This window comes from Syngnathoides biaculeatus, chromosome 6, assembly GCF_019802595.1.
Source record: "Syngnathoides biaculeatus isolate LvHL_M chromosome 6, ASM1980259v1, whole genome shotgun sequence".
Classification (NCBI taxonomy): Eukaryota; Metazoa; Chordata; class Actinopteri; order Syngnathiformes; family Syngnathidae; genus Syngnathoides; species Syngnathoides biaculeatus.
The window spans coordinates 28,513,097-28,538,507 of record NC_084645.1 but is presented as its reverse complement, the minus strand read 5'-3'; the positions used below and the strand labels follow the sequence as shown (position 1 = coordinate 28,538,507).

The 25,411-nt window shown below is 41.2% G+C and overlaps 2 protein-coding genes across 4 annotated transcripts in view; one reads left to right on the top strand and one right to left on the bottom strand.

The window, feature by feature from the left end:
* cep290 (centrosomal protein 290) overlaps positions 1 to 10,584 on the bottom strand; it is a 38,664-nt gene extending 28,080 nt beyond the window's left edge. The window contains exons 1-10 of one of the 2 annotated variants that reach the window (XM_061821687.1): positions 10,304 to 10,584; positions 9,938 to 10,074; positions 8,256 to 8,333; positions 8,087 to 8,144; positions 7,972 to 8,018; positions 5,858 to 6,007; positions 4,466 to 4,519; positions 773 to 919; positions 514 to 696; positions 350 to 439 (exon numbers count right to left, since the gene is read on the bottom strand). In XM_061821687.1, coding sequence (XP_061677671.1) covers positions 350 to 439; positions 514 to 696; positions 773 to 919; positions 4,466 to 4,519; positions 5,858 to 6,007; positions 7,972 to 8,018; positions 8,087 to 8,144; positions 8,256 to 8,333; positions 9,938 to 10,051 — 921 coding nt within the window. In that variant the 5' untranslated portion in view covers positions 10,052 to 10,074; positions 10,304 to 10,584. Of the gene's footprint in view, positions 1 to 312; positions 440 to 513; positions 697 to 772; positions 920 to 4,465; positions 4,520 to 5,857; positions 6,008 to 7,971; positions 8,019 to 8,086; positions 8,145 to 8,255; positions 8,334 to 9,937; positions 10,075 to 10,303 lie in introns of those variants that run through there. The other variant, XM_061821688.1, reaches the window with a different exon arrangement.
* Positions 10,585 to 10,645: 61 nt separating this feature from the next.
* The window catches only part of tmtc3 (transmembrane O-mannosyltransferase targeting cadherins 3), a 59,215-nt gene continuing 44,449 nt past the window's right edge, over positions 10,646 to 25,411 (top strand). For both annotated transcript variants that reach the window (XM_061823189.1, XM_061823190.1), the window contains exons 1-6: positions 10,646 to 10,785; positions 12,638 to 12,851; positions 14,497 to 14,715; positions 16,358 to 16,457; positions 17,744 to 17,859; positions 18,714 to 18,886. In XM_061823189.1, coding sequence (XP_061679173.1) covers positions 12,663 to 12,851; positions 14,497 to 14,715; positions 16,358 to 16,457; positions 17,744 to 17,859; positions 18,714 to 18,886 — 797 coding nt within the window. In that variant the 5' untranslated portion in view covers positions 10,646 to 10,785; positions 12,638 to 12,662. The remainder of the gene's footprint in view (positions 10,786 to 12,637; positions 12,852 to 14,496; positions 14,716 to 16,357; positions 16,458 to 17,743; positions 17,860 to 18,713; positions 18,887 to 25,411) is intronic.

Here is a 25,411-nt window from a genome sequence, read left to right as displayed (position 1 = left end):
GATTTTTCGTGATCGACTGTGCAGATTTGCGAGTGCGATGGTGCGCGGGCGCGAATGAGCTTATCAAATGTGAGTGCCTGCACTGCCATGCTCTACCTAATGACAAACGTAATGGTTTTACAATTGAGAGTCACACATTTGACAAGCATCGGTGTTTCATATTTGGCAGCAATCAAAAAAAAAAAGTCTTGGACAGTTTTGCTTTTGAAATTGGAAATTGTCAAAATGACCCTAAAATAGCCAATACAAAGAAACTGTTTCTTTCAGACATGACTTGACATTTTTGTGAGGCTATACACAATAAACATTCACCGTTCATGTTCTGGGTGGTGAAAAGTTATTTGCCAACCTTCCATTGGTCCACTTTAGCATCCACTGCTGCAATAATGGGGTCGTCCTCTTCTGTCATTTCGTTTATCTTCTGCGTCAGTTCTTTGACCTTCACATGAAGTGCATGTCAGCAAACATGAAAACACTGACAAAAAACATGTTTAATTTGAAGAGGTCATTTACCTGCAGCTCAGCACGATCCCTCTCTTTCCTCAGTTGGTCCGTCAAAAAGTCACACTGATGCACGGCCATCTTAATCTGGTTGTACTCATCGCTCATCTTTTCCATCTCCTTGGCTGATTCCATCACACATTTCTGCATGTGGAGGTTGTCGGCCTTTAGCCGCGAGATCTCTTCCTCCGCTTGCTTGAAGAAAAATAAAATAAAATTAATTGTGGTCACCGATGTGGAAATGGTCGAAGAGATGAGGCGAGTGGTGTACTTGAAGGTCGTCCAGGCATTGGGAAAGCTGGCGGTTGGCTGAACTGAGTTTTCTCTGAGTCTCAGCATTCTCCTCTTTGGATGCGTGCGACTCTTTGCGCTCCAACTCTCCGTGATAAAAGTCCACGTCCTGCTGGAGCTGCGTGTTCTGATTCAGGACACATTCACTTTTAGATCTTTTTACCCGCATAAGACTTCAAATTCATACTCATTAAAGACCTTTAGAGCGGAGGTAATGAGAATTTTGTGTATTGTGGGAAGTAATCAAATATTTCCTGGTGAAAACAAATGGTGAAAACTTTTTTTATTTTATTTTAATCATCCAGCTGTACAGAAGTACCGGCCCTGAGACAAATTGGTCCTTCAAACAACTTTATTGGAAATTACCTGAATGATCCTAAAACCGCTGTTAGGGTGTAAGCATTCTTCCACTTGTTCACTAGGGGTCACTACAGCGTGTCATCTTTTTCCATCTAAGCAATCTCGTGCATCTTCCTCTCTAACTCCCAGTCCTCATGTCTTCCCTCACAACATCCATCAACCCTATCTTTGGTCTTCCTCTTGCTCTTTTGCCTGGCAGCTCCATCCTCAGCACCCTTCTACCAACATATTCACTCTCTCGCCTCTGCACATGTCCAAACCATCGAAGTCTGCTCTCTCGGACCTTGTCTCCAAAACATCCAACTTTGGCTGTCCCTCTAATGAGCTCATTTCTAATCCTATCCAACCTGCTCACTCCGAGCGAGAACATCAACATCTTCATTTCTGCTACCTCAAGTTCTGCTTCTTGTTTTTTCTTCAGGGCCACCGTCTCTAATCCGTACATCATGGCCAGCCTCACCAGTGTTTTTTTTTTTTTTTTTTAATCAACTTTGCCCTTCATCCTAACATCACATCATCACATAGAACACCAGACACCTTCCGCCAACTGTTCCATCCCACTTGGACCTGTTTCTTCACTTCCTTACCACACTCTCCATTGCTCTGGATTGTTGACCCCAAGTATTTGAAGTCGTCCACCCTCACAATCTCTTCTACCTGAAGCTTCAGTCTTCCTTCTCCGCCCCTCTCATTCACACACACATATATTCTGTTTTACTTCGGCTGATCTTCATTCCTCTCCTTTGTGGTGCGTGCCACCATCATTCTAATTGTTCCTCCGCCTGCTCCCTGCTTTCACTGCAGATCACAATATCATCTGCGAACATCATGGTCCAAGGGGAATCCAATCAAGCCTCATCTGCCAGCCTATCCATTACTATCCCAAACAGGAAGGGGCTTAGCGCGGATCCCTGATGCAGTCCCACCTCCACCATAAATTCTTCTGTCACCACTATGGCACAGCTCACTGCTGTTCTGCTGTCTCATACATGTCCTCTACTATTCTAACATATTTTTCTGCCACACCAGACTTGCGCATGCAGTACCACAGTTCCTCTCTTGGTAGCCTGTCATAGTGTAAGCATTCTTACAAACAGGAATAATCAGTATTTCGTAAAATGAATGTTTCAAATTATTTTATAGCCAAAAACAAAATGAATACATTTTACATCAATAATAGACAATTATTAAACTTACACTTCTAAACTAACTTAGTGTGAAAATCTGTTTACCGTTCCTACATTTTTTGTTGTTGTTGTTGCACGTTTGTCACACTGTAAATATTTCCCATCAAGCAAATTTGAAGATTAGTCAGTCAACTCGAATAAGCTGCAGTTTTTCAATTAGGGTTTGTATTATTAGGAGGAAAAAATTCAAACCTAAATGAGTTTGTGTGGAAAAAGTGATTGCCCACTAGACATAATAACTGGTTGGCCCATCCTTAGCAGTAAAAATTGCAATTAAACGCGATAATGCACAATGAGTCTCTGAACTGTTGTCGACCAAAATGAATATCATAACTGCTCTTGAGCAAAATCTTTGTAAATCATATGACCAACCCTTGAATATGCTAGTTCTCGCAACAAACACGAGGAGACTGGCAAGATGTTTTCCGGCTTTGGTCACGGCGTTCAAAATCCAAGCGCGTGAGCAGTTGTGACGTTGATTTCAGTCGATGGATAAAAATTGATGAATTAATAAATTTAACTTTTTTTTTTCAATTATTCCACAAATATTAATAAGAATACTGTCTACACTGTGAGGAGCACGTAAAAAGTATTTTTGCGAAAAACAATTTGGGGTTTCATTTTTAGTTTAATTTGTCTCTACATGTGACAGATATTGCGACTAATCTTCATGTTGAAAAGTGAAATTGGCTTTGAGGGCTGAAGTTTCAAAACATTCCAGCGGATGGTACCAAGCCAAGTTTGTCTCTTTGAGGGCTCTCAGCAAAAGATTCCTAAAATGGCTTCTTTGATCTTAAATGGCGGACTTCCCGTGGGTTTCAGGCATGTCCTCTTCAGCATTTTGTGTGTCCTCCAAATTTCACGGTCCCAAGTGAAACTGGCTGAATTTTCAAAATATTCCTCCTAAGTCAAGCTGGTTTTTTTTTGTTTGTGTTTTTTTAACCTTCTTTTTGTGTTTTTAACTATGGCTTCATGAGACATTTTTCTAACTTTACGAATCATGGATTGGCCAAACAAATTTCACGCTGCTCAATGAAACTGGCTTTGGAAGTAGAATCTGCAAAGCATTTCAGGCTCATACTACGCTGAAGTTTCTTTGAAAGCTACCTGGATTTGCATACACTTATACAAGCCATTCCTTACTAATGCTTACTTCCAAGCCTGATTATTATTATTATTGGCAGCATGGTGGAACGATTGGTTAGAACGTTTGCCTCACAGTTTTGAGAGGGTCAAATCCCGGCCCTGCCTGTGTGGAGTTTGCATGTTCTTCCTGTGCCCGCGTGGATTTTCTCTGGATAATCCGTCCATCCATTTTCTGAGCCGCTTATCCTCACAAGGGTCGCAGGAGTGCTGGAGCCTATCCCAGCTGTCATTGGGCAGGAAGCGAGAAAGTACACCCGGAACTGATTTTCAGGCAATTGCAGGGCACATGGAGACAGACAACAATCACACCTAGGGGCAATTTAGAGTCTCCAGCTAATGCATGTTTTTGTGATCCATATATCCATTTTCTTTGCCGCTTATCCTCACAAGGGTCGCAGGGAGCACTGGAGCCTATCCCAGCGGTCAACGGGCAGGAGGCGGGGTACACCTTCAACTGGTTGCCAGCCAATTGCAGGGCACATAGAGACAAACAGCTGCACTTACAATCACACCTAGGGGCAAATTAGAGTGTCCAATTAATGTTGCATGTTTTTGGAATGTGGGAGGAAACCGGAGTGCTCGTAGAAAACCCACGCAGGCATAGGGAGAACATCCAAACTCCACACACGCCGGGATTCGGTCTCCGGTCCTCAGAACTCTGAGGCCAATGCAGTTGCTCCATTGTGGCGCTGGATGGATGATTCTTATTAATCTACTAATTTAAAAAAAAAATGAAAAAATAGGGGGGATGAACTCGAGCCTCTAAATTTAATTTTACAGCACAACCTACAAGTCTTACCTTCTTCTTGATCTTTTTTATCTTTGGCAAAGCAAATGGGAGAAAATAATGGAAAAGAGGTGAGAAAAAATGTGGATGACAAATGAAAGACAGTTAAGTGAGGCTGTGTTTGGGCAGAAAAGATGAAAGCTAAGAGGGGGAAAAAATGGGAGGCTTTGGGATTTGCTCGGCAGACACGTACTTCTCTTTTCAATGTCTTCACCTCGTCCTCGGCTGCTTCTGCTCGTAGGACCAACTACAAGAGGAAACGACAACCACACACAATAAAGATCTGTTGTAGTACTACTGCTACGTTGCCCTGAGCTAACACCAACATGTTTTCCATTTTGTCAGGACATAACATAAAAAAGACAAATCTTGAAAACATTCATGGTATGTGTTCAAACATAAAACAGAGAATTACATGTGAATTTAAAACTACCACATTGCTCATAAATTACACACTAAGTGAAGCAACACATGTAGACAGATAATATAACAATACTGATTGGTATATATTCTCCATCCTCTCCAAAAATCACTATTACAGTATCTGAGTCACTGACAGTAGTAGTAGAAGTACTCTTTTTGTTTGTGTTTGCATGACGGTGGAAAGACCAGAAGCAGCAAAAGAATGAATTGGATTGCGCCATTAAATCAAGATGCACAAACTCTTTAATTCTTTGTTATATTCCATTATGTTATTACTCTGTCTTTATAAATACAATATTATAGGGTGCTATTTTTTCCTTAAAAAAAAATAAATACATTGGGCAGAGACTGGAACATATTAATAGCATTTCTATTCATTTCAATTCAGAAAGATTATCTGAAGTACAAGTGTTTTGCATTACAAGCATGGTCACGGAATAAACTAAACTCATATCCCGAGGCACCACAGTATACTACTGTATCATTCATTTCTAGATAATGACTATCCATCCATACATTTTTTTTGCCGCTTATCCTCACGGGGGTCACGGGGAGTGCTGGAGCCTATCCCAGCTATCAACGGGCAGGAGGCGGGGTACACCCTGAACATGGAGACAGACAACAGTCAGACTCCCAATCACACCTAGGGGCAATTTAGAGTGTCCACTTACTGCAATGTTTTTGAGACCCACCCAGGCACAGGGAGAACATGCAAACTCCACACAGGCGGGGCCGGGATCAAACCCGGGTCCCCAGAACTGTGAGGCCAACGCTTTACCAGCTGAACCACCGTTCCGCCAATCATGATTATTACTGTCAATAATATAGAATTATGTGATCTATTTATTACTCATCACACACCAATTTGCATATCATTGTTTTCATTTTTGGATTACAGTAAAATTTTAAAATTTCCTTCTCAACGCTGCCCTTGTATTTGTATTTTTCTCATTGTTTTAAAATTATTAATACGAGTAGTGGGCTTTGTGTTGAGCAGTTGTTACTGTTGTGCCGCAGTGGATGCGCATGTGATTATCTGCGTGTGAAGTCGCAAGAAGTTTTTGTGATATTCGTCCTATAATCTCAGCCCTACTGGCCTAAAAAAAAAAAAAAAAAAAAAAAAAAAAAAAGAGTACTAGTGATTTTGAAGAGCTGGACCTACCTCCTCTATAGTCTTTTTGCTTCCTCCCATCTCCCTCCTCAAATGAGTCGCCTCCTTTTCCTTCTGTTCCAATTGTGTCTCCAGCTGACGAATTTCATTCCTCAGGAAGCGATTGTCCGTCCCGCCGCCACCGGGGCCGGTCTTCGCGTACTGAGACCAGGCATACAAATACAGACCTACTTTTGTGGTTATAATAGATAACTTAGAGAGATGTGGATTACCTTTTTTTTTATAAGTGCAAACAGGTTCTGTACTTAATGTACAAATGTCCACAAAAGAAGAGGGTGGTAATCTAAACGCGCACGGCTGCCAGTATGCACGGAATTAGCTATAATCCTCTTTAGGTGCTCAGCCAATCATAATACTGTACAGCATTCATTGCTCAGTCCCAAGAGTTATTGCCGGAAGTCAAGTCACTGAAGGGTTGCATTGGAAGATTACCCCACTCATACATGAACCAAGGACCCCCAAAATGTAATCTGACACTTTTCCTTTATGACACATTGTTTAAAAATGTTTCATTAAAAAACTTGTATGGAAGGAAGCGTATTGCATTCATAAATATTAGTTTTCTGAGTAATTTATTTGAGGGTTTAGTTTTTTAAAAATATTTTTGTTTTTCTGAGGGTTTTTTGCCATTTTCCAGACTAATTATTTTTCTCATTTTTTTCCAGAGTATTTTTTCCATCCTGTTTTTCTGAGTACCGTAATTTCCGGCCTATAATCCGCAATTTTTTTCACAAGCTTCGATGCGGCTAATTTGTGAATTTTTTTTAAAAGGCCAAGCAAGGGCAAGGGGGCACTCGAGTGGAAAAGGTAAGAGTCAGACCAGGGGAATATATGTGCCGAGGAAGTGACTTTTACCAGTCTTTTATTTTTTTCTTGTCCCTATTAGCGCTGCGTTAGCATTCTGCTAGCGTGTTGTTGCTGTGTTACTGCCGCGTCTCAGTGATTTTGACCGGTGTTTTTTTAACCAAGCCTGTAAGCGCCGCGCTAGCGTGTTTCTGCTGTGTTACTGCCGCGTCTCAGTGATTTAGGTGTTCTTTTATTTTTTTTTTTATTTTTACCAACTCTGTTAGTGCTGTGCTACTCTGTTGCTATTGTGTGGCTGCCGTGGCAGTTTTTTTTTTTTTTTAAACAGCCCTGTTCGTGCTACCGTGTTGTTACTATGTTAAGCTAAGCTTTGAAAACTCTTTCTGTGTAGCGTCTTGTAAATATCTCGTGTTTCAATGTGGGTTTCAACGTGGGCACTTGCGGCTTTTACACAGGTGCATTGTATTTATGTACCAAATGTTATTTCCTTTCCAAATGTACTGGGTGAGGCTTATAATCAGGTGCACTCTGTAGACCGGGAATTACGGTAATTTGTTTCCACCTATTTTTCTGACAATTTCTTCCCACTTGCTTTTTCAAAGTATTTTTTTCCCCTCAGTTATTGGGACACAATTGAACGAACGAACGAACGAACTGTAAGTGACTCTTTGCAAACGCCATAGTAAACATGACAGTCTTATTTAGTTTGATCAAGCTTTATTTTGATATGGGTTTAGGACACAGGGAGATACTCCTGTCTTTGAGTCACATAGCTATATCGTTATTAATTTGTCGTTTTTACGCAGGCACCTGCGGGCTTTACATTTGTTCGGGAGGAGAGCAGAACTCAGAACTGCTCGAAACAGGAATGTTTGTCCAGAATCAGTTGGACAGATTTGACATGCTCTGTGGATACAAGATGATGCATTTAAAATGCATTTAGGTTGGTGACTCAAGAGACGACCTGGAGACTGATGGAAAATACTGGACTAATGAAATACCGGATGAGCAAGTTGAAGGTGTGCGAACAGTAATACGCCGTTTGTGAGTTTGTAAAGAGTCACTTTTAATTCGCAGGGTCTTTCGTGAGTTCAATGCATCCCAATAATTGAAGAAAAAAAATTCGTCAGAAAAACAGGTGGAAAAAAAGTCAGAAAAACAGGATGGAAGCGTCAGACATAAAAAAAGAAAATTTTCATAAATATAAACCACTCATCCAATGCTTTAATATAATTTGAGTTAAAACCTCGTGATAATGTATTTATTTATTTTTTTTTTGTTTGAAATAAATTGAGCCTTACCTTGAGGTCTTCCTCCAGTCTCAATACTTTGTCTTGAAGTTTATTTTCTAAACGGCAGAGAGGTCATCATCAAAATTCCACGAAAGTGTCTTATATTCAGAAAAGCTCCACTGACCGTTTTTCTCCTGCTCTTCTATCAGCTGCTCAGCGAGAGAGACCTCAAGATGTTTAATCTGCAAATGGGAGGGAAACGTACATAGCATTGGAAACCAAGCACAAATAATGCTGATTTGTTCACAAAATACTGTAGTTGTTGATGGTATAGAATGAGAGAAGAACAAGACCTTGAGCAGGGTCTGAAACACTCGCAGTACGTGGACGACGTCCTCGTGAGCCTGAATGTCCACCTGCCACTTTTCCGTCTGTGACATAAAACAGAAGCACCTCAGAACAACAAAGCCAAATAAGGAGAACTAGCCCATTCCTGTAGAAATCTCACAAAATAGTGAAGATTCACAATATTTCAGTTTCATAATATCCTATAGGGTGGCACGGTGGAGCAACTGGTTAGAGCTTTGGCCTCACAGAAACTGGGTTCAAATCCTGGCCCCGCCTCCGTGGAGTTTCGCATGGTCTCCCCGTGCCTGCGTGTTTTTTTTGCCAGACACTCAGGTTTCCTCCCACATCCCAAAAACATGCAACATTAATTGGACACTCTAAATTGCCCATAGGTGTGATTGTGACTGCAACTGTTGTCCGTCTCTACGTTCCCCGTGATTGGCTGGAAACCAGTTCGGGGTGTACTCCTCCTGCCCAATGATAGCTGCGATAGGCTCCAGCATTCCGCCGATCCTTGTGAGGATAAGCATCTCAGAAAATGCATGGAATATCCTATGTATTTTCTTTTAACAAATAACAGTGGATACCTTTTATTTTCACTAACTTTCAAATGTTTTTACACTTACGACTGTTAAGAAAGTTCAGAACACGTTTTAGGATGGCACGGTGGCGCAGCTGGAAAGTGTTGGCCTCACAGTTCTGAGGTCCCGGGTTCAATCCCGGCCCCGCCTGTGTGGAGTTTGCATGTTCTCCCCGTGCCTGTGTGGCACTCTGGTTTCCTCCCACATTCCAAAAACATGCAACATTAATTGGACACTCTAAATTGCCCCTAGATGAGATTGTGAGTCTGGCTGTTTGTCTCCATGTGCCCTGCGATTGGCTGGCAACGAGTTCAGGGTGTACCCCACCTTCTGTCTATTGACCGCTGGGATAGGCTCCAGCACTCCCTGTGACCCTTGTGAGGATAAATAAATGGATGGATGGATTTTAAAGGAGTGACTAATAAACAACTTTAGCATCCACACTTGGTCTCTTTTTGGAGAACTGTTCACTATCTGCAAAACAGCATAGAAATATGAGTACTGAAAACAAACATTCTTTTTATGACAGTAATGTTTAACCTTAGTTTTTTCTTTTTTTTTTAGTTCTGGCATACTGTGCAACCAAATATGGGTAAATAAAATGTTGGTCTAGCGGGAGGTAAAAGATCGCCTAAAAACAGTAAAGAGGAAGGCGGGTAGGAATTGATATAGGAGGGATGGTAGGAAGGCAGAATAGTGAAAGTATTGATATCAGGATGTGAGAACAATAGCTTTAAGCTAATGATGGAGAACATGCATGAAAAAGACATTTCTGAGTATAAAGGAAGTTTTAAGTGATAGAAGGAAGAATGTATAAATAAAAAAGGAGGTCTTGGGAAAGGTACGGGGATGAAAACAAAGGAGATCATGGAGGAAAAACAAGTAGAAAAGTAGACTTTCGTAAGGATCTAAGAACTGAAAGAAACTCTGAGGAAATAAATTTCGTGAGGAAGGGAGAAGTCAAATATGTATTGCGTCTTCTCTCGAGGGTCCCAGGCATGTTGAAAGAGAGAAAGACATATATTTACTAAAATTCACTTTGAAAAAAAACCCCCCCAAAAAAGATAGTACTTTCTGCGCACTCAGCCTATATTGGTGTTTGTTACCGAAGTTAGCCGCGTGACAAGGTAGTCCAGTTCATCCCTGTCAAATTCGTTGAGGCTGTGCGGCTGGATCCTCTTCACCTCATCCCACTCCAGCGCAACAGGCATACCGGCCATGATGTCGCAACACAGCTGATGGTCTCCAGCAAAAAGCAAAAAACAAAGTCACACTCCTAAAAAAAAAACACCTGAGACCACCTTTAGCAACACATCACCTGGTGAGTTGACTAAGAAAAACTGAAGCACCGAAATATAGTGAACCTTAAATAATTTTCCATTGCGTACAGTTAAGCCTGTTTTTTTTTCCCTCTTCAAATTGGGAAATGAATACTTCATTATAATTCATTACTTGTGAATAACATCAATTACCTCTTCGCTGTCGTTTATGAGGCTACAGTAACGTCGACTTTTTCTTCAATCAGAATTAACGCGGCAACATTTTACTTTTGTTGATGTATTTCTTCTTCGGCACTTTTTCTTTTCGGGGCGTTCACAATACGTTCAACGCTGTATACCGCTACCTAATGCTTTGGAGGGTGTATACTGTTAATTGGGAATTTTTTAACGTTTCTATGGGGAAAATATGCCTGAAAAATAAGTAAATTTAAGAATTAATCTTTGATTTACCACCAATTTTAAGTCGCGTGATCCAAACTCCAACATTTATTTCGTCCTGTCACCTCTGCCCCCGGAAGTAATACCGACGACTCGTTGACTTTGTATGGCGCATGCGTACAACTTGAATGCCGCTGACTAAGGCGTGTGTAGCACCTACTTTTTGTGATTTACATTCATTTTTTTAATTGTTGCCGTGACACTTGTAACTGCATCCCATTTCCATTTAGGACACGGTACGTATTTTAGGGAACATGCTAGGCTAAAAGCGCATTACTTCTCGGGGCGCAAAACTAAACTAGCATTAGCTACAAAAGTAAAGTGTTCGTGGTGAACAAACATTAAGCTGGTTGTCGTGCAAAAGTATGTCCCGAGGTAATGTACGAAGATTCGATTGGTGGTGTTTTCGTCAACTAATAACAGTAGTCCTGAAATCTTGGGATCAAGGGGAGTTACACCCTCTTTTCTTTTGGGGGTTAAACTCAGCTGTCAACGTTCCGATTTCCTGTCCAGTATGTTCAACTCCAGTTTTGTTTACAATTATTTATTTATTTTTACTCTCCAAATAACAAGTCGTCTGTGAAGTAATGCATGCAACCTTCCTGTGTTAACTTTGCCTTTGCAGGGCCTTTAATGGGTTAAGCACATTTCGCAACAAGACCGATCATGGATCATTTGAATCTTCTTCTTTTCCTTTCAGCTTGTCCCGTTAGGGTCGCCACAGCGTGTCATCTAAGCCTATCTCGTTCATCATCTTCTCTAACACCCACTGTCCTCATGTCCTCCCTCACAACATCCATCAACCTTTTCTTTGGTCTTCCTCTTACCCTTTTGCCTGGCAGCTCCATCCTCAGCACCCTTCTACCAATATACTCACTCTCTCACCTCTGAACATGTCCAAACCATCTAAGTCCGCTCTCTCTAACCTTGTCTCCAAAACATCCAACTTTGGCTGTCCCTCTAATGAGCTAATTTCTATTCCTATCCATCCTGCTCACTTCTAGCGAGAACCTCAACATCTTCATTTCTGCGACCTCCAGTTCTGCTTCCTGTTGTTTCTTCAGCGCCACCGTCTCTAATCTGTGCATCATGGCCACCCTCACTACTGTTTTATAAACTTTTCCCTTCATCCTAGCGGAGACTCTTCTGTCACATAGAACACCAGATACCTTCCGCCAACTGTTCCACCCTGCTTGGAACCGTTTCTTCACTTCCTTACCACACTCACCATTGCTCTGTATTGTTGACCCCAAGTATTTGAAGTCATCCACCCTCGCCATCTCTTCTCCCTGGAGCTTCACCCTTCCCCCTCCGCCCCTCACGTTCATGCACATATATTCTGTTTTAATTCAGCTAATCTTCATTCCTCTCCTTTCCAGTGCGTGCTTCCATCTTTCTAATCATTCCTCCTCCTGCTCCCTGTTTTCGCTACATATCACAATATCATCTGCGAACATCATAGTCCAAGGGGATTCCGGTCTAACCTCATCTGTCAGCCTATCCGTAACTAACGCAAAGAGGAAGGGCCTCAGTGCGGATCCCTGATGCAGTCCCACCTCCACCTTAAATCATTCAATTGAATCATTTAATCACTTAAATCATCATAAACCATCATTTGAATGAAGGGAAGTTAATAAAAGGCAGATATTACATGCTTTTAGGACAGGTACCAGAGCTAAGATCTGACACTGTTCAATAAATGTTTTGGTTTATTTATTTATTTTTTTTCAACATTTGTCCCGATATCAGACAGGTTTGACTCTACTCGGTTCTGTATAGGTCAGGCAATCTTGACAGTTTCCAGTGGGAGTAAATGTCTGCCTTTGCTATGGATAAAGGGCACCAATATGATTCAATTCATGTTGACTTTCTTTCTTCTAAGATAATAGTTACCAAATTGTCAATACTGATTTTGATTTTGTTAACTAGGTCTGCTTTTCACCCCAGTGCTACAAGTAGTGCACGTCAGCGGGGACTATTTTTGAACTGCAAATGCTAAAGACACATTTAAAAAAAAAAAAGTAACTAAAATTGATTAATCACCAAACCCGAACTAACCCAAATGACCTCTTTGTTTTCCCACCACAGCAATCCATGACGGAGTTGTTGCGTCATGGCTGGCGTGTCGTTGAAAGAGGCACTGCTGCTGACCAGCCTGGTGGTGGCGTGCTACTGGAACAGCCTCTCGTGTGGCTTCGTGTTTGACGACGTCTCAGCCATCCTCGACAACAAGGACCTGCGGCCCACCACGCCGTTGAGTAGCCTCTTTCTCAATGACTTCTGGGGTACCCCCATGGCAGAGGTATGTTGATTTACACCTGTTCTGGGGCAAATAATAAATGGTAAAATGTGTAATTGGATTTTTATGGGGAAAAAAATATTTATTTTAAGGTCAGGTGGAACTGTGACCTACTGGTTAGGCCATCAGCCTCACAGTCCTGAGGACTTGGCTTCACTTCCAGCCTTGCCTGTGTTGAGTTTGCACATTCTCCTTATGGCTGTGTGGGCTTTTTCCGGGTAGCCGGGTTTCCTTCCGCATTCCATCAACATCCTTGTTGGGTTTATTGAAAGCTCTTAAATTGCCTGTACATTTGTATGCCTTAAGACACCAGACAGGTAAGATTGGTCTTTGCAGAAAAATATTGTCAAGTTGAGGCGTGAAAAACTAAATAACACTAAAATATAGCTCGTGCAACTACGTCATCAAATCACATCGCTGGCTGGAAGTGCCGGTCAAACAAACCATTGTTCAATGCTATGTCGGTTGGAGACGACACGAAAATACGTCTTATAGCACGACGGCCAGAGTTTTGTCCGATACCGTGAAACATTTAGAAGGTGATAATAAATGAAGGTACGTGGAAAAATGAGAGACACTTGGCATAGAGGACCCATATTTAATGCTGAAGTCGATGTTTTCACCGGTTAAAAAAATTGGACTGTTAACCCGCTTCCGCTTGTCTTGAACAATTGAGTCGACACATGGATCTGGTGAGTAAGTCGTAGAAAAGGCTGGACACATACAAGTGCTTCGTTGCTGGATCTGTTCTCAATCAAGAATAAATCCCACATAGTGATGGACCCTCTCTGATTTTTTGCAATACAAATACCAATACTTAAATAAATGACCCCTGGTTTTATACAAACTCTTTCATTAACTATGGTTGGAAAAAAAAAGACAGCGATTTGGCTCCTGGTACACGGAAGCGCGTTGCGGCCACACGTTGAACTTCGGGAGACCTCTCCGTGACAGACTGTTTTTTTTTTCCCAAAATATGCATTGTTCTCAAATAAGTCAAATGCGTATTTAAAAAAAGCCAATAAACCGCTGGGATAGGCTTCAAACCCCATACACGGAAGCATGTTGCGGCCACATGTTAACCTACGTGAACCTCTCTGTGACCGGTTTATTTTCTTTTTTTAAATACGCATTGGACTCATTTGAGAACAATGCATATTTAAAAAAAAAAAAAGTCTGCCGTGGAAAGGTTTATCGAAGTTTAACGTGTGGCCGCAACAAGTTTTTGTGTACATTGGAGATGACTCCGTTTTTTTTTTTTTTTTTTTTTTTTTAAACGCATTGTTCTCAAATGAGCCAACTTGGCATTCTAAATACTTCTTGAGAATTTGAGATTGAGAAGAATAATTCCTACCTGAAATGAAGTGATCGCTACACAGGCGTGTGTCTATTTTGGTTGGGCACCATCCATCACGTTTAATTGCCGAAATCCATCGATATTTTCTGGTCTTTTCAGCTGGTGTTCTATAGAATGCTCTCTTTGAACTCAGGCATTGTGAATATTCTGTTCCGGTTCAATGTCCCCCACACTGTCTAGCAGCTCTTTTTGAACGGCAATATGGCGCCGTGAAAATGGTGACGTCATATGCACGAGCTCTATAGAGTAACACTACTTCCACTTTGAAGACCCCTGATGTCCCCGTTCTAGGAGCGTAGCCACAAGTCTTATCGGCCGCTGACAGTGCTCACGTTTCGCCTCAACTACCTGCTGAGCGAGCTGAGCCCAGCCTCCTACCATCTCCTCAACGTGGCCCTGCATGCCGTCACATGCCTGCTCTTCCTTCGGGTGTGCCGCCTTTTCCTGGAACACACCTCCGGCTTGGTGGCAGCGCTCCTCTTCGCCGTCCACCCCATCCACACGGAGGCCGTGAGTGGATCTTTTTGTTGCATTTTATCTATCACAGGTCTGAACGCTAACTTTTGCACTAGTAGCACACAGGTGCAATCAACTGAAAAGGTTACCACATGATTTGGTCGTACAATTTTTTTGAGAAGGTACAGCACGACTATTGGATTTCAGTTTTGTGTGAACTGAAGTTTGATGATGGCTTAGGATCTGATATTTATCATACATTTTACTGTGAATGAAGTTTTTCTGCAACAAGCAGTGAGAATAAGTCAATTTAATAAATAAGTGCGAAAAATCCAATATTTGATTTTATGTGATTATCGGCTCAAGGGGGTTTGTTGTGAGGGCCAGCAAGAAAACCACTTAATTTTTCACAATTTACAAATTTTCACAGTCATATGACTGACATACATTTAGAAACGGTTGGGTAAGTATACCGCAACCATATAAAAGTATCATTTATGATTATTGACATTTTCCAAATTAACTAGAAAAACAAACAACCTTATTAAAATTATTTTCTTAAAAAGAACATGGATGAGTCACTGCTATTGCAATCATTATACTTTATTTTGATGATAATTTGTTTTTCGTTTACAATCCTCTTGAAAGGTGTCTGGATTTTTAAAATTTGCGCATACTATACTTAAACATGGTATTTGCACATACTTTAACTTTGCCTATGTTCCGGTGTGACGGTCCGAGTGCTCCCCCGTGCTGAAAAGTGTGATGAATGCGCATGCGTTACTAACAGGGGAACTCTGGGTACGTAGCGGACGCTTACTCGGAAATCCCCCGGTCTCATAGTTCCCCTTCTTCTACATAGAGGGAGCTAACATATGTTATATCCTAACCCTAACCTTAAAACAAAAGTTGATAAAAAGATATACACATATATGTATGTTGCCTGTGTTTGTCTTTCTGAGACGTCCATAGCGAACATGAACACTCGGTGACAAGTTGTCGAATGGCACATGTTGAAGCACGGGTCGGGATGTTTCAGACTGGGCGGATGTTTACAAAATATACGCGCATGTCCGTTAATCACAAGGATACTTTTCAGCACCGGGGGTGCTCAGACCTTCACACCGGGCCTAGATCGATATAATTTGTTTGCTATGGTAGCGTCACAACAGTTAAAATCTTTACACATGACTCTCTTATAATGAGTGAAATGAAAATGAGAGACCAATTAAGCAATCTTTTCACTTAGTAATGCTAACCCTAACCAGAGTACCTTATTGGGAAGTAGTAGGATGTTTTAAAAGAAGTACGGTGAAGTGATACAAAACTGGATGTCAGGGAGGAGCTAGGTTTAGCTTGGGTTCTTAATGAAAGTTAGCATCCCTGGGTCTTCACCCAGCTTAGTCTAACAAGTCATGGGCGGCAAATGTTGTGTTGATGTGGTTATGATGTTCCATCCATCCATTTTCTGAGCCGCTTATCCCTGTAAGGGTCTCTGGAGATTATGATGTTAATTATCTGGCTTGTGATAACACAAATTCAGAAGGGCTTGCTCATAAACCTCTAAAAAAAAGATGTCGTGGAAGTCAACTGTTGCTTGAAAGTCATTATTTGGGCTCGCTTACCAACACAATCATTGCTGTCCACCAAAAAGCAAATACGACTGTCATCCATTTTGATTTCTTTCCCCTACCAGGTTACTGGTGTGGTCGGCAGAGCTGAACTCCTGTCATCGATTTTTCTCCTAGCTGCATTCCTGGCCTACACCAAATCAACTGGCGCCGACCACTCCATAGGTGAGTTATTTATTTTCATTTTGTGGCCAGTCTCAATATACTCAAATGTCAAATCATTTTTGCCCATTGAAAGGAATTAAAGTTCCATTATTCTGCCCTAATAAAATGACCCCACTATGTCCTCTCGTATATTTTACCTCTCCGTGGAGTTGAGTGAACAAACCAATGTGTGGTGAATTCTGCTTCATTATGATACTAAGACCCCTCCACCCCAAATTGAATTAATACATATTTTGGGGCTCTGCGAAGAAACCAGAGTCACTGGAGAAAACCCATGCAGGCACGGGAGAACATGCAAACTCCACACAAGTGGAGCCAGGATTTGAAGCCCGGTCGTCAGAACTGTGAGGCCAACACTCTCGTCAGTTGCCCCACCGTGCCACCCCTGTTTTCCACATTTAAATTGAAAAATGAGCTCACACTATCTTGCTAGGGTACAGAATGTTTTATTTTCTGCATGCGAATCGTGTTGTATTAAAATTATGTGAACATGCGTCAAGCAAACCTTGTTCAAATCCTCTCCCAGCACTGGTGACCACCACTACCACCACATTTTTCCCCATTTTGTTCTTTTTTTACCAAAACAATATATGTGCAATACATTGTTATTGTCATGGCCGTGTATCCGGTCGCATTTCAGTTGAGGAAATAAAGCCCTGTGGTTGTAAAATAGGGGACACGGTGGAATAGGAACGACTCACGAGTCGTACAAATCGGACTCCATTAAAAAAAATCTGAGTAAAAAATGCCTCCAAGTTCAACTGATATGACGGTCCGAGTGCTCTCCCGTGCTGAAAAGTCTCCTTGTCATTAATGTGCATGCGTTACTAACAAACAGGGGAACTCTGGGTACGTAACAGACTCTTACTGGGATATCACCCGGTCGCTTTGTTCCGCTTCTTCTACATAGAGGGAGCTAACATACGTTATAACTTAACCCTAACCTTAAAACAAAAGTTGATAAAAAGATATACACGTATATGTACGTTTGCTGTGTTCATCTTTCTGAGACGTCCATAGTGAACATGAACACTCGGCGACAAGTTGTCGAATGGCACATGTTGAAGCATGAGTGGAGACATTTCAGACTGGCCGGAAGTTTACTAAATATACACCCATGCGCATTAATATACGCACATGTGCATTAATCACAAGGAGACTTTTCAGCACCAGGAGCACTCAGACTATCACACCAGATTCTCTTAGTCCAAACACCCGAGCAAAGCTGAATACACGTTCTCGGTATTTTCTTGTGACTGTTTTTGTGCGTTTTTTTTTTTTTTTAGTGTGGTCTCCCATTGCTGTGACCGTTGTACTGGTGGCGGCGGCGACGCTGTGCAAAGAGCAAGGAATCACTGTGGTTGGGGTCTGCTGCGTCTACGAGGTGTTTGTGGCGCAAGGGGTAAGGCCTCAAATAAGGTTCAATAAACGATCAGACATGTTTATCGCTACGGATGGTTATTGGTGCTAAAATTAAATAAATGTGAAAGATGAATAGAATCTTAAGAAGTAATTTATTAAATGCCATTCGTGGGCAGCCTCCCATTTTTGGGACATCATGATTTTCCCGCATTATATCCTTCAGTACATCAAAATATTTATTTATATATTATGTTTTAATCTGAAGACATAGTTTGGTACTAGGAGAGGATAACTCATCAGTCAAAATTAGCAGTTAGATTTTTGGGATGAGATTATAAATTAGTAAAGTTATCATATAACATAACCATAAACGAGAAAGAAGTGGTATTTCGTTGATTGAGGCCTGTTAGGAGGCTTTTATCTCAATAAGGCAAAAAATTGCCACCCTGCCCATGAATGGGTTAAGTTTGTTAAATAAATTCTTGAAAAGGATTTTTTTTTAAATTAAAGTACCTAATGCTTGTTTCAATTGGTATGTAAGAACACATTTATTAAAGTGCCGATAGTTTAATTCTATTGAGAATTGATGGGACGTGGTTCTAAAGTTAATGATACCTAACTTGTAATCATAATTTTTATGTATATTCTACATGTCCCAACTTGATTTGAATTGTCTAAAACATAATGAAATCTATATAAATCAGCCATGATATCTATCATGTATATGCATAAGTAACACATAATAGCGCTAAATAAAATGGTCATGAAGTTGTAATTAGTAAATGTTCAGTATCTTTATGTATTTTATGCTTGACTAAATTAATGGAAAGTTTCTTGAATTATTATTGAATGATCTCAAATTTGAATGAAAACCCATTTTCGATGCTCTCCCAGTTCACCTTACCCATGTTGCTGGACACGCTGCGGCAAGCTCTGCGGGGCAAAGGCGCCTTCCCTTACGCCGTGCTCCAGATGCTGCTGAAGCTCATCGTGCTGGTCATCAGCACGCTGCTCCTTGTCATCGTGCGAGTCCAGGTTATCCAGTCGCAGCTACCCGTCTTTACCAGGTAGGCTGGGAAACACTAAGTTTAGAGTGCAATCTTACATCTTTTTTTAAAAAAAAAAAAAAACCATAAAACTGAATACAGTGTACAAAAGTTCCTCCCTTTGTCATGAGTTATACTCCAGAGATTATACTGTATATGTCAAAAAATATATTAGCCTTAACCCATTTGTGGGCAGCGTCCCATTTTTGGGACATCATCATATTCAAGTGTTTTAATCTGAAGCCATAATTTGGTATCAGGAGAGGACAACTCAACGTTAGCACGGAGTTATTTCCCTTTTCTTCCTGACCCAACATGGCTGCCTCAAGTTATCATATAACTTAACTGTAAACGATAAAGAAGTGTTATTTCCTTGATTTTGGACTGTTAGGAGACTTTTATCTCAATAAGGCAAAAAATTACGACCCTGCCCAGGAATGGGTTAAAATTCCCCCCCACTTGGTGTAATACATTATTGCAAGTTATTAAAGCAGAATTTTTAACCATATTGTAAATGCATTTCTGATCACAATGAAAATGGCATGCATAAAATTTACAGAAATTATCTAATAGTGGAATCTTCCTGCCAATAACATTTGTTTTATGGTTTGTCTCAAACTGAAGCCACACACTATTCATCACATTGAAATGTATTCAAACACACTTTTTAATCTCATTGAAAACACATTTCAACAAACGAATGAAAATCTTTAAAAGTGGGCAATAGATGAAATTCAATGTAGCGGGTGGTCACTGTATATTGAAGTACTGGTAAAGATGCTAACAGGTGGGTAGCAGGTGAATTGGAAATTCTGCCATCTAGTGGAATAAATTTTATTGTTCTTTCTGTCACTAAATTCACAGTCCTAGATGAACAAAGATATATCCCTCCATTTTCTCTTCCGCATATCAGGTTATGGGTCAAAGGGAGCGAAAGTCAGATACTATTGTTGTAAATAATGTACATTTTTTTCAGGCCGATTAAGTGAAATTGGATCATAACAGCTGCACAGTGGTTGGGAATCACTGCTATCAGTAACTGTAGATTCCTCTATTTTAACAAATTGTGAAGATTGAAAAACGATCCAGTTTGTGTAGTGATGTGAGAAAAAGCAATGAAAAAATATTGTTTTTTCACAGCGATGATAACTAAAAGGCAATGTGACAGGATTTCGTGGTTACATAAACATCATGTTTCTTAACTGATATGGAGTTGGTCAATACTTTATGGTACTCCTGTTTTTATTTTATTTTAATGACATAGGATAACATCCCACGGGTTTGTGCCTCTCACCAGCGTAGTCGGCCTGGACCTGCTCATTTAGGCCCGCCTCACACACCGAGCAACTCGACCAAATTCCACTGAAGTGATGCACAGTGCGCTTGGCAGTGCACCGAGTTTTCCGAAGAGGCTGACTGTCGGCCACAGGTTACATTTAACGGCCAGTTAAAAATGTCAGGTGGCATCACTTGATTTTTCGCAACAAAAATGACGTTAACAGGTACTAAGCAAGTTCCAGCTAGCTTCTGCTAAGCCGTATAATGTTATTGTGCAATAATACCGTAATTTACGGCCGACAGAGCGCGCCTGGTTATAAACCTCACCCAGTACATTTGTAAAGGAAATACCATTTGTTACATACAAAAGCCGCACCTGTGTAAAAGCCGCAAGTGGCCACATGGAAACCCACATTGAAACATGAAGAAAAACGGTACACAGAAATGGTTTTCAAAATTTTAACACTAGCTTATCTTAACATAGCAACAATATGGTAGCACGAACAGGGCTTGTGGGGGGGGGGCATACCGGTAAAAAAACAAAAAACATCCGTGAGAGCTAGACAGTAGCAACACTACTAGCACAGCACTAGCAGGTCTGGTTAAAAAAACCCATACCTAAATCACTGAGACGCGGCAGCAACACGCTAGCACGGCGCTAACAGGGCCAATTAAAAAAAACAGCCATACCGTAAAAGTCACTTCCTCGGCACAAATATTCCAGCGGTCTCACTTTTACCTTTTCCAGTCGAGTGCCCCCTTGCGGCTGATAGAAAAAAAAAAATCCACAAATTAGCTGCATCACCGCAGGGTTGAAAGCATGTGAAAAAAGTCGGCGGCTGATAAGCCGGAAATTACAGTAACTAAGAATTGGGTCAACCCACCGTCACACGACTTTCATTCCAATTTGATGTGTAATGTAACAATTGTATGTATAATACAGAAAGTTTTTGCTGCTCTCTTAAGAATCACAATGTCCTCTCGGGCACTGCATATCATATCTATCTTGATGGACTACTGGGACGGGCTACGTCAGCCCAACGGCACTCGCGAATTACTTTTTCTTTGTTATATGTCATTAATTACCACTTACTTTCCACCCCAAAACGGTTTCCAGTTGGCTTTACGTTGAACTCATTCCTTGATCACTCCGCTGTGTTGCTACATAAGCTAGGTAACTCCTATAGCTGTAAGCTGTCTGCTAGCCTCTGTCAATTTTCGGCAAATCAACAGCTGCTAAACAAACAACTCCTGATGGAATAAATTATCAACCTTCAACTTGATTTATCCAAGGCTATGGAGCCCAAGAGGCTCGCAGGACACAGCTGACAGGCATACACAGGCAGCAAGATGTCTTGTTTTGCATGTTATATTCAGACTAAGTACATGAGAAACTGCGGTAGCTAAAGTTGGCATGGAAATCACGGTGGCACTGAAGAAACAACAGGAAGCAGAACTGGAGGTAGCAGAAATGAAAATGTTGAGGTTCACGCTCAGAGTTAGCAGGTTGGATAGGATTAGAAATGAGCTCATTAGAGGGACAGCCAAAGTTGGATGTTTTGGAGACATGGTTCGAGACAGCAGACATCGATGGTTTAGACGTGTCCAGAGGCGAGAGAGTGAGTAAATTGGTAGAAGGGTGCTGAGGATGGACTGCCAGACAAAATTGCGAGAGGAAGACCAAAGAAAAGGTTGATGGATGTTGTCAGGGAGGACAAGAGGACAGTAGGTGTTAGAGAGGAAGCTGCATGAGATGGGATTAGATGGAAAAAGATGACGCGCTGTGGCGACCCCTAACGGGACAAGCCGCAAGAAAAAGAAGAAGTTGTTCAGTAAAATTATATCTCGCGTCTCAAAATCATGTTTCTCAAAAACACCACCTCGGGTCATTTTTCTGTTGAATTAGTATGTGTGCAAGGGTCCATCCCCAGCTGGACAAGCGTAAATCCCTGATCGTTATGTGTTTGTTGTCCAGTTCAGTCACGTTTAGATGCGTCCTCAGTGTGTGGCTAGCGTTAGATGAAAGCACTTGCCATGTCTATTTTTCATCCCTCATGTCTTTGTCCCATCAACTTGTTGTTTAAAAAGTTCGTCTGTTCCTCCGCCAGCTATCGAACCATCCATCTTCCTGATAAAATTCCTCAACAATTAGCCTGAGAAGTGCTAAGCCTGTAATCCTCAAGATGTCTCTGGATTGTCAGAGGGGTTGAATTCCCAGGATAAGAGGGACGAGCCATAACACAGGAACATGAGTTAAGAGGGCAGGATTAGGATAAATGCACCAGTCGCCAAAACATGTTCTTTGAGTCTCGGAGACCCATGTCACTTGAGGGTTCCTCTCTTTAGGCAAGTCATCAAATTGCCTGCTATGCACTGCTCATACCCAATAATGAGTTTATTTCACAATTTAGTCTCGCTCATGTGTTTAGTTTCCAGGCTTTAGTAGCAATTGAATAAAATCTCTTAGTCAGGTGTTTGTTTGTAGGACCACTGAAAAATGACAGAAAAAGACGCTACTAAGCCATGTCAAACTCAGCTGTCAGATGTCCTGTTACTTTTAAGAAATGATGCCAGTAACGTGTTAATTTATTCACATTACACAGTCACATTATTGTCAAGTAACAGTACCCTAATTTCCGGCCTATAAGCCACAAATTTTTTCACATGCTTTCAACACTGCGGTCGATGCGGTGATGGGGTTAGTTTGTGCATTTTTTCTAACGGCCGCAAGGGGGCACTCGAGCGGAAAAGTTAAGAGTGAGACCAGTGGAATGTACAGTATGTGCCAAGGAAGTGATTTTTACTGGTCTGGCCCTGTTAGCATTGCGCAAGAGTGTTACTGCCGTATCTCAGTGATTTTTAGCAGTATGTCTTTTTTTAACTAGCCCTGATAGCGCTGCGCTAGCGTCAGTGTTAGTGCAGCGGCGCTAGCTTTAAACTCCGTGTACCGTCTTTCTTTGTATATATCTCGTGTTTCAATGTCAGTTTCAATGTGGGCACTTGCGGCTTTTACACGGCTACGGCCTATGTATGTACCAAAAGGTATTTCCTTTACAAATATCCTGGGTGAGGCTTATAACCAAGTGCGCTCTGTAGGCCGGGAATTACGATATTCTTATTTGAGTACAATATTTTGTTACTCTACCCACCTCGAGAACTGACATCCTATTTTGTTACTCATGCGATTAAGCAAAATTTTTGCTCATCAGATCAGGCTGTGTCATATTTATTGCGATGGTCTTTTGTATTTTATCGTTGTGGGTCGTGGACCTGACCGTGGTCACATTGGAACAGTGAAGCAACTTCAGCGACAAGTTGATCCGCTAGTACGTCTTGGGTCAATTAAGAAACTCCCCTAATTAGTGTACGGATGTTAGTTAATTGTATTACGGGACAGAGCAATGTTAGGGATTAGGTCACAACACACAATGGAAAATTGGAAATTCTTATATCCTTCTCTTGATTAATTGTCGCAGAGGCTCTCCCTGTGTGGAGTTTCCATGTTCTCCCTGTGCCTGCTTGAGTTTTCTCTCGGTACTCCAGTTTCCTCCCACACCGCAAAAACAATGCGTGGTAGGTTGATTGAAGATTAAATTCCCCGTGAGTGTAAATGTGAATTGTTGTTTGTTTATATGTGCCCTACAATTAGCTGGTGCCCACTTCAGGGTGTACCCTGTATCTGTCCCCCAACCATAACTGGGATAGATATATAGATAGCACGACCCTAATAAGGAGAATCGGTACGGAAAATTGATGGATGTTAATATGTCCAAAAGGACAATTTTTTTCCTCCACATGATTTATCTTTTTGTTTTCACAAAGTCTGTAAAGGCGAAAATATGTATTTTAATTTATTTCATCCCATGGGTTTCTGAACATGAAGACCGCATCCAAACCGTTGTCTCCTCTCTTCATATCAGGCCCTTACCAAGAGTCTTGATCCAATTCATTCGCTTTGGTCGCACCGGCTCGGCATGACCAATGGATCAGCACAATAAACCACTTAATTTGACAAGGGGCAGCTGTCTCACCACATTTTTTTCTTTTTTTTTTTTTTTTTAAATACAAGATGGAAAAACAAGACTATTGGAGCCAACGATAACATCTGACAATTCCATGCAGCTGTTTTACCATTGATTGGGTTTTGTACAGGTCTCAAATTGTTTTGGAGTTGGGACTCAAACGGTTGAGATATTTTCATGGGCAGTGAGCGCTCACTTTAAAGGATTAACTGCAAAATGGCTTTTTTTTAAATGGTCTGTGACAGTTCAAGAACAGTTGAAAACCTTCAAAAACCAAAGGTTTTCACCATCTGCGGGTGACTAATGTCGTGTCATTAGTCAAGCCGCTTATCCTCACAAGGGTTGCGGGAAAACAGGAGCCTTTCCCAGCTAGCTTCGGGCGAAAGACGGACTACACCCTGAACTGGTCGCCAGTCAGTCATAAGACAGATATCAACACCATCACTGAGTGGGAATCAAGCCCACACTGCACGCACCAAAGGCAGGCGTGTGTACACGACACCATCAGTGACTTACTAGGTGACTAATGCTAATGCTAAAAACAACGCTAACAACAGAAATATGTAACTTTACACTCACATTTAACTGTTGCATTGTAAAATATTGTCATAATTTTAAGCATAACACAAAACACTGTCGTGATCATATTATTTGATTGGTAAACCCCACAATTTCCCACTTTGCTTGATTTAACACATTAAATGTGAAAAAATGTGTTTTCAGTAACAATTTGTGATGATTTAGCAAGATTTCCTTGTTGAACGAGATTTAAGGTAGTACCAGAACTGTAACAGGATGGAATCATGTGTAAGAATACTAAACCATGCAGTGTATTGCTGCATGATATTTTGAGTCTCGTCACTGTGATTTACGTGTGTGCAGTGGTCATATTGTAGCATCTGCTGCGATGTTGGTGTACTGTAAATGTAGAGTGAAATCCACTGTAATATGAAAAGTGGCAAGCAGAAGGTCCTGTTTGGAAGTGCTCAAAAGATATTACTGTATTTTCGCAATCAGTCTCAGTTACAGGTACTATTTTTGTATTTAACACATACATAAGGTTCACTGTATTATTGGGCGCAGGCATGGTAAAAACTACGCAAGCTTAAAACATTCCGTGATGCTCATGAGGCAGTGAGGAACAATTGCACATTTATTTTTGTAAGCAGAAGAACAAGCTTACCCTTCTCTCCTATGACGACGATTGCAGCCAAGTCACCAGTCAACGCGCCATGCACAATCATGG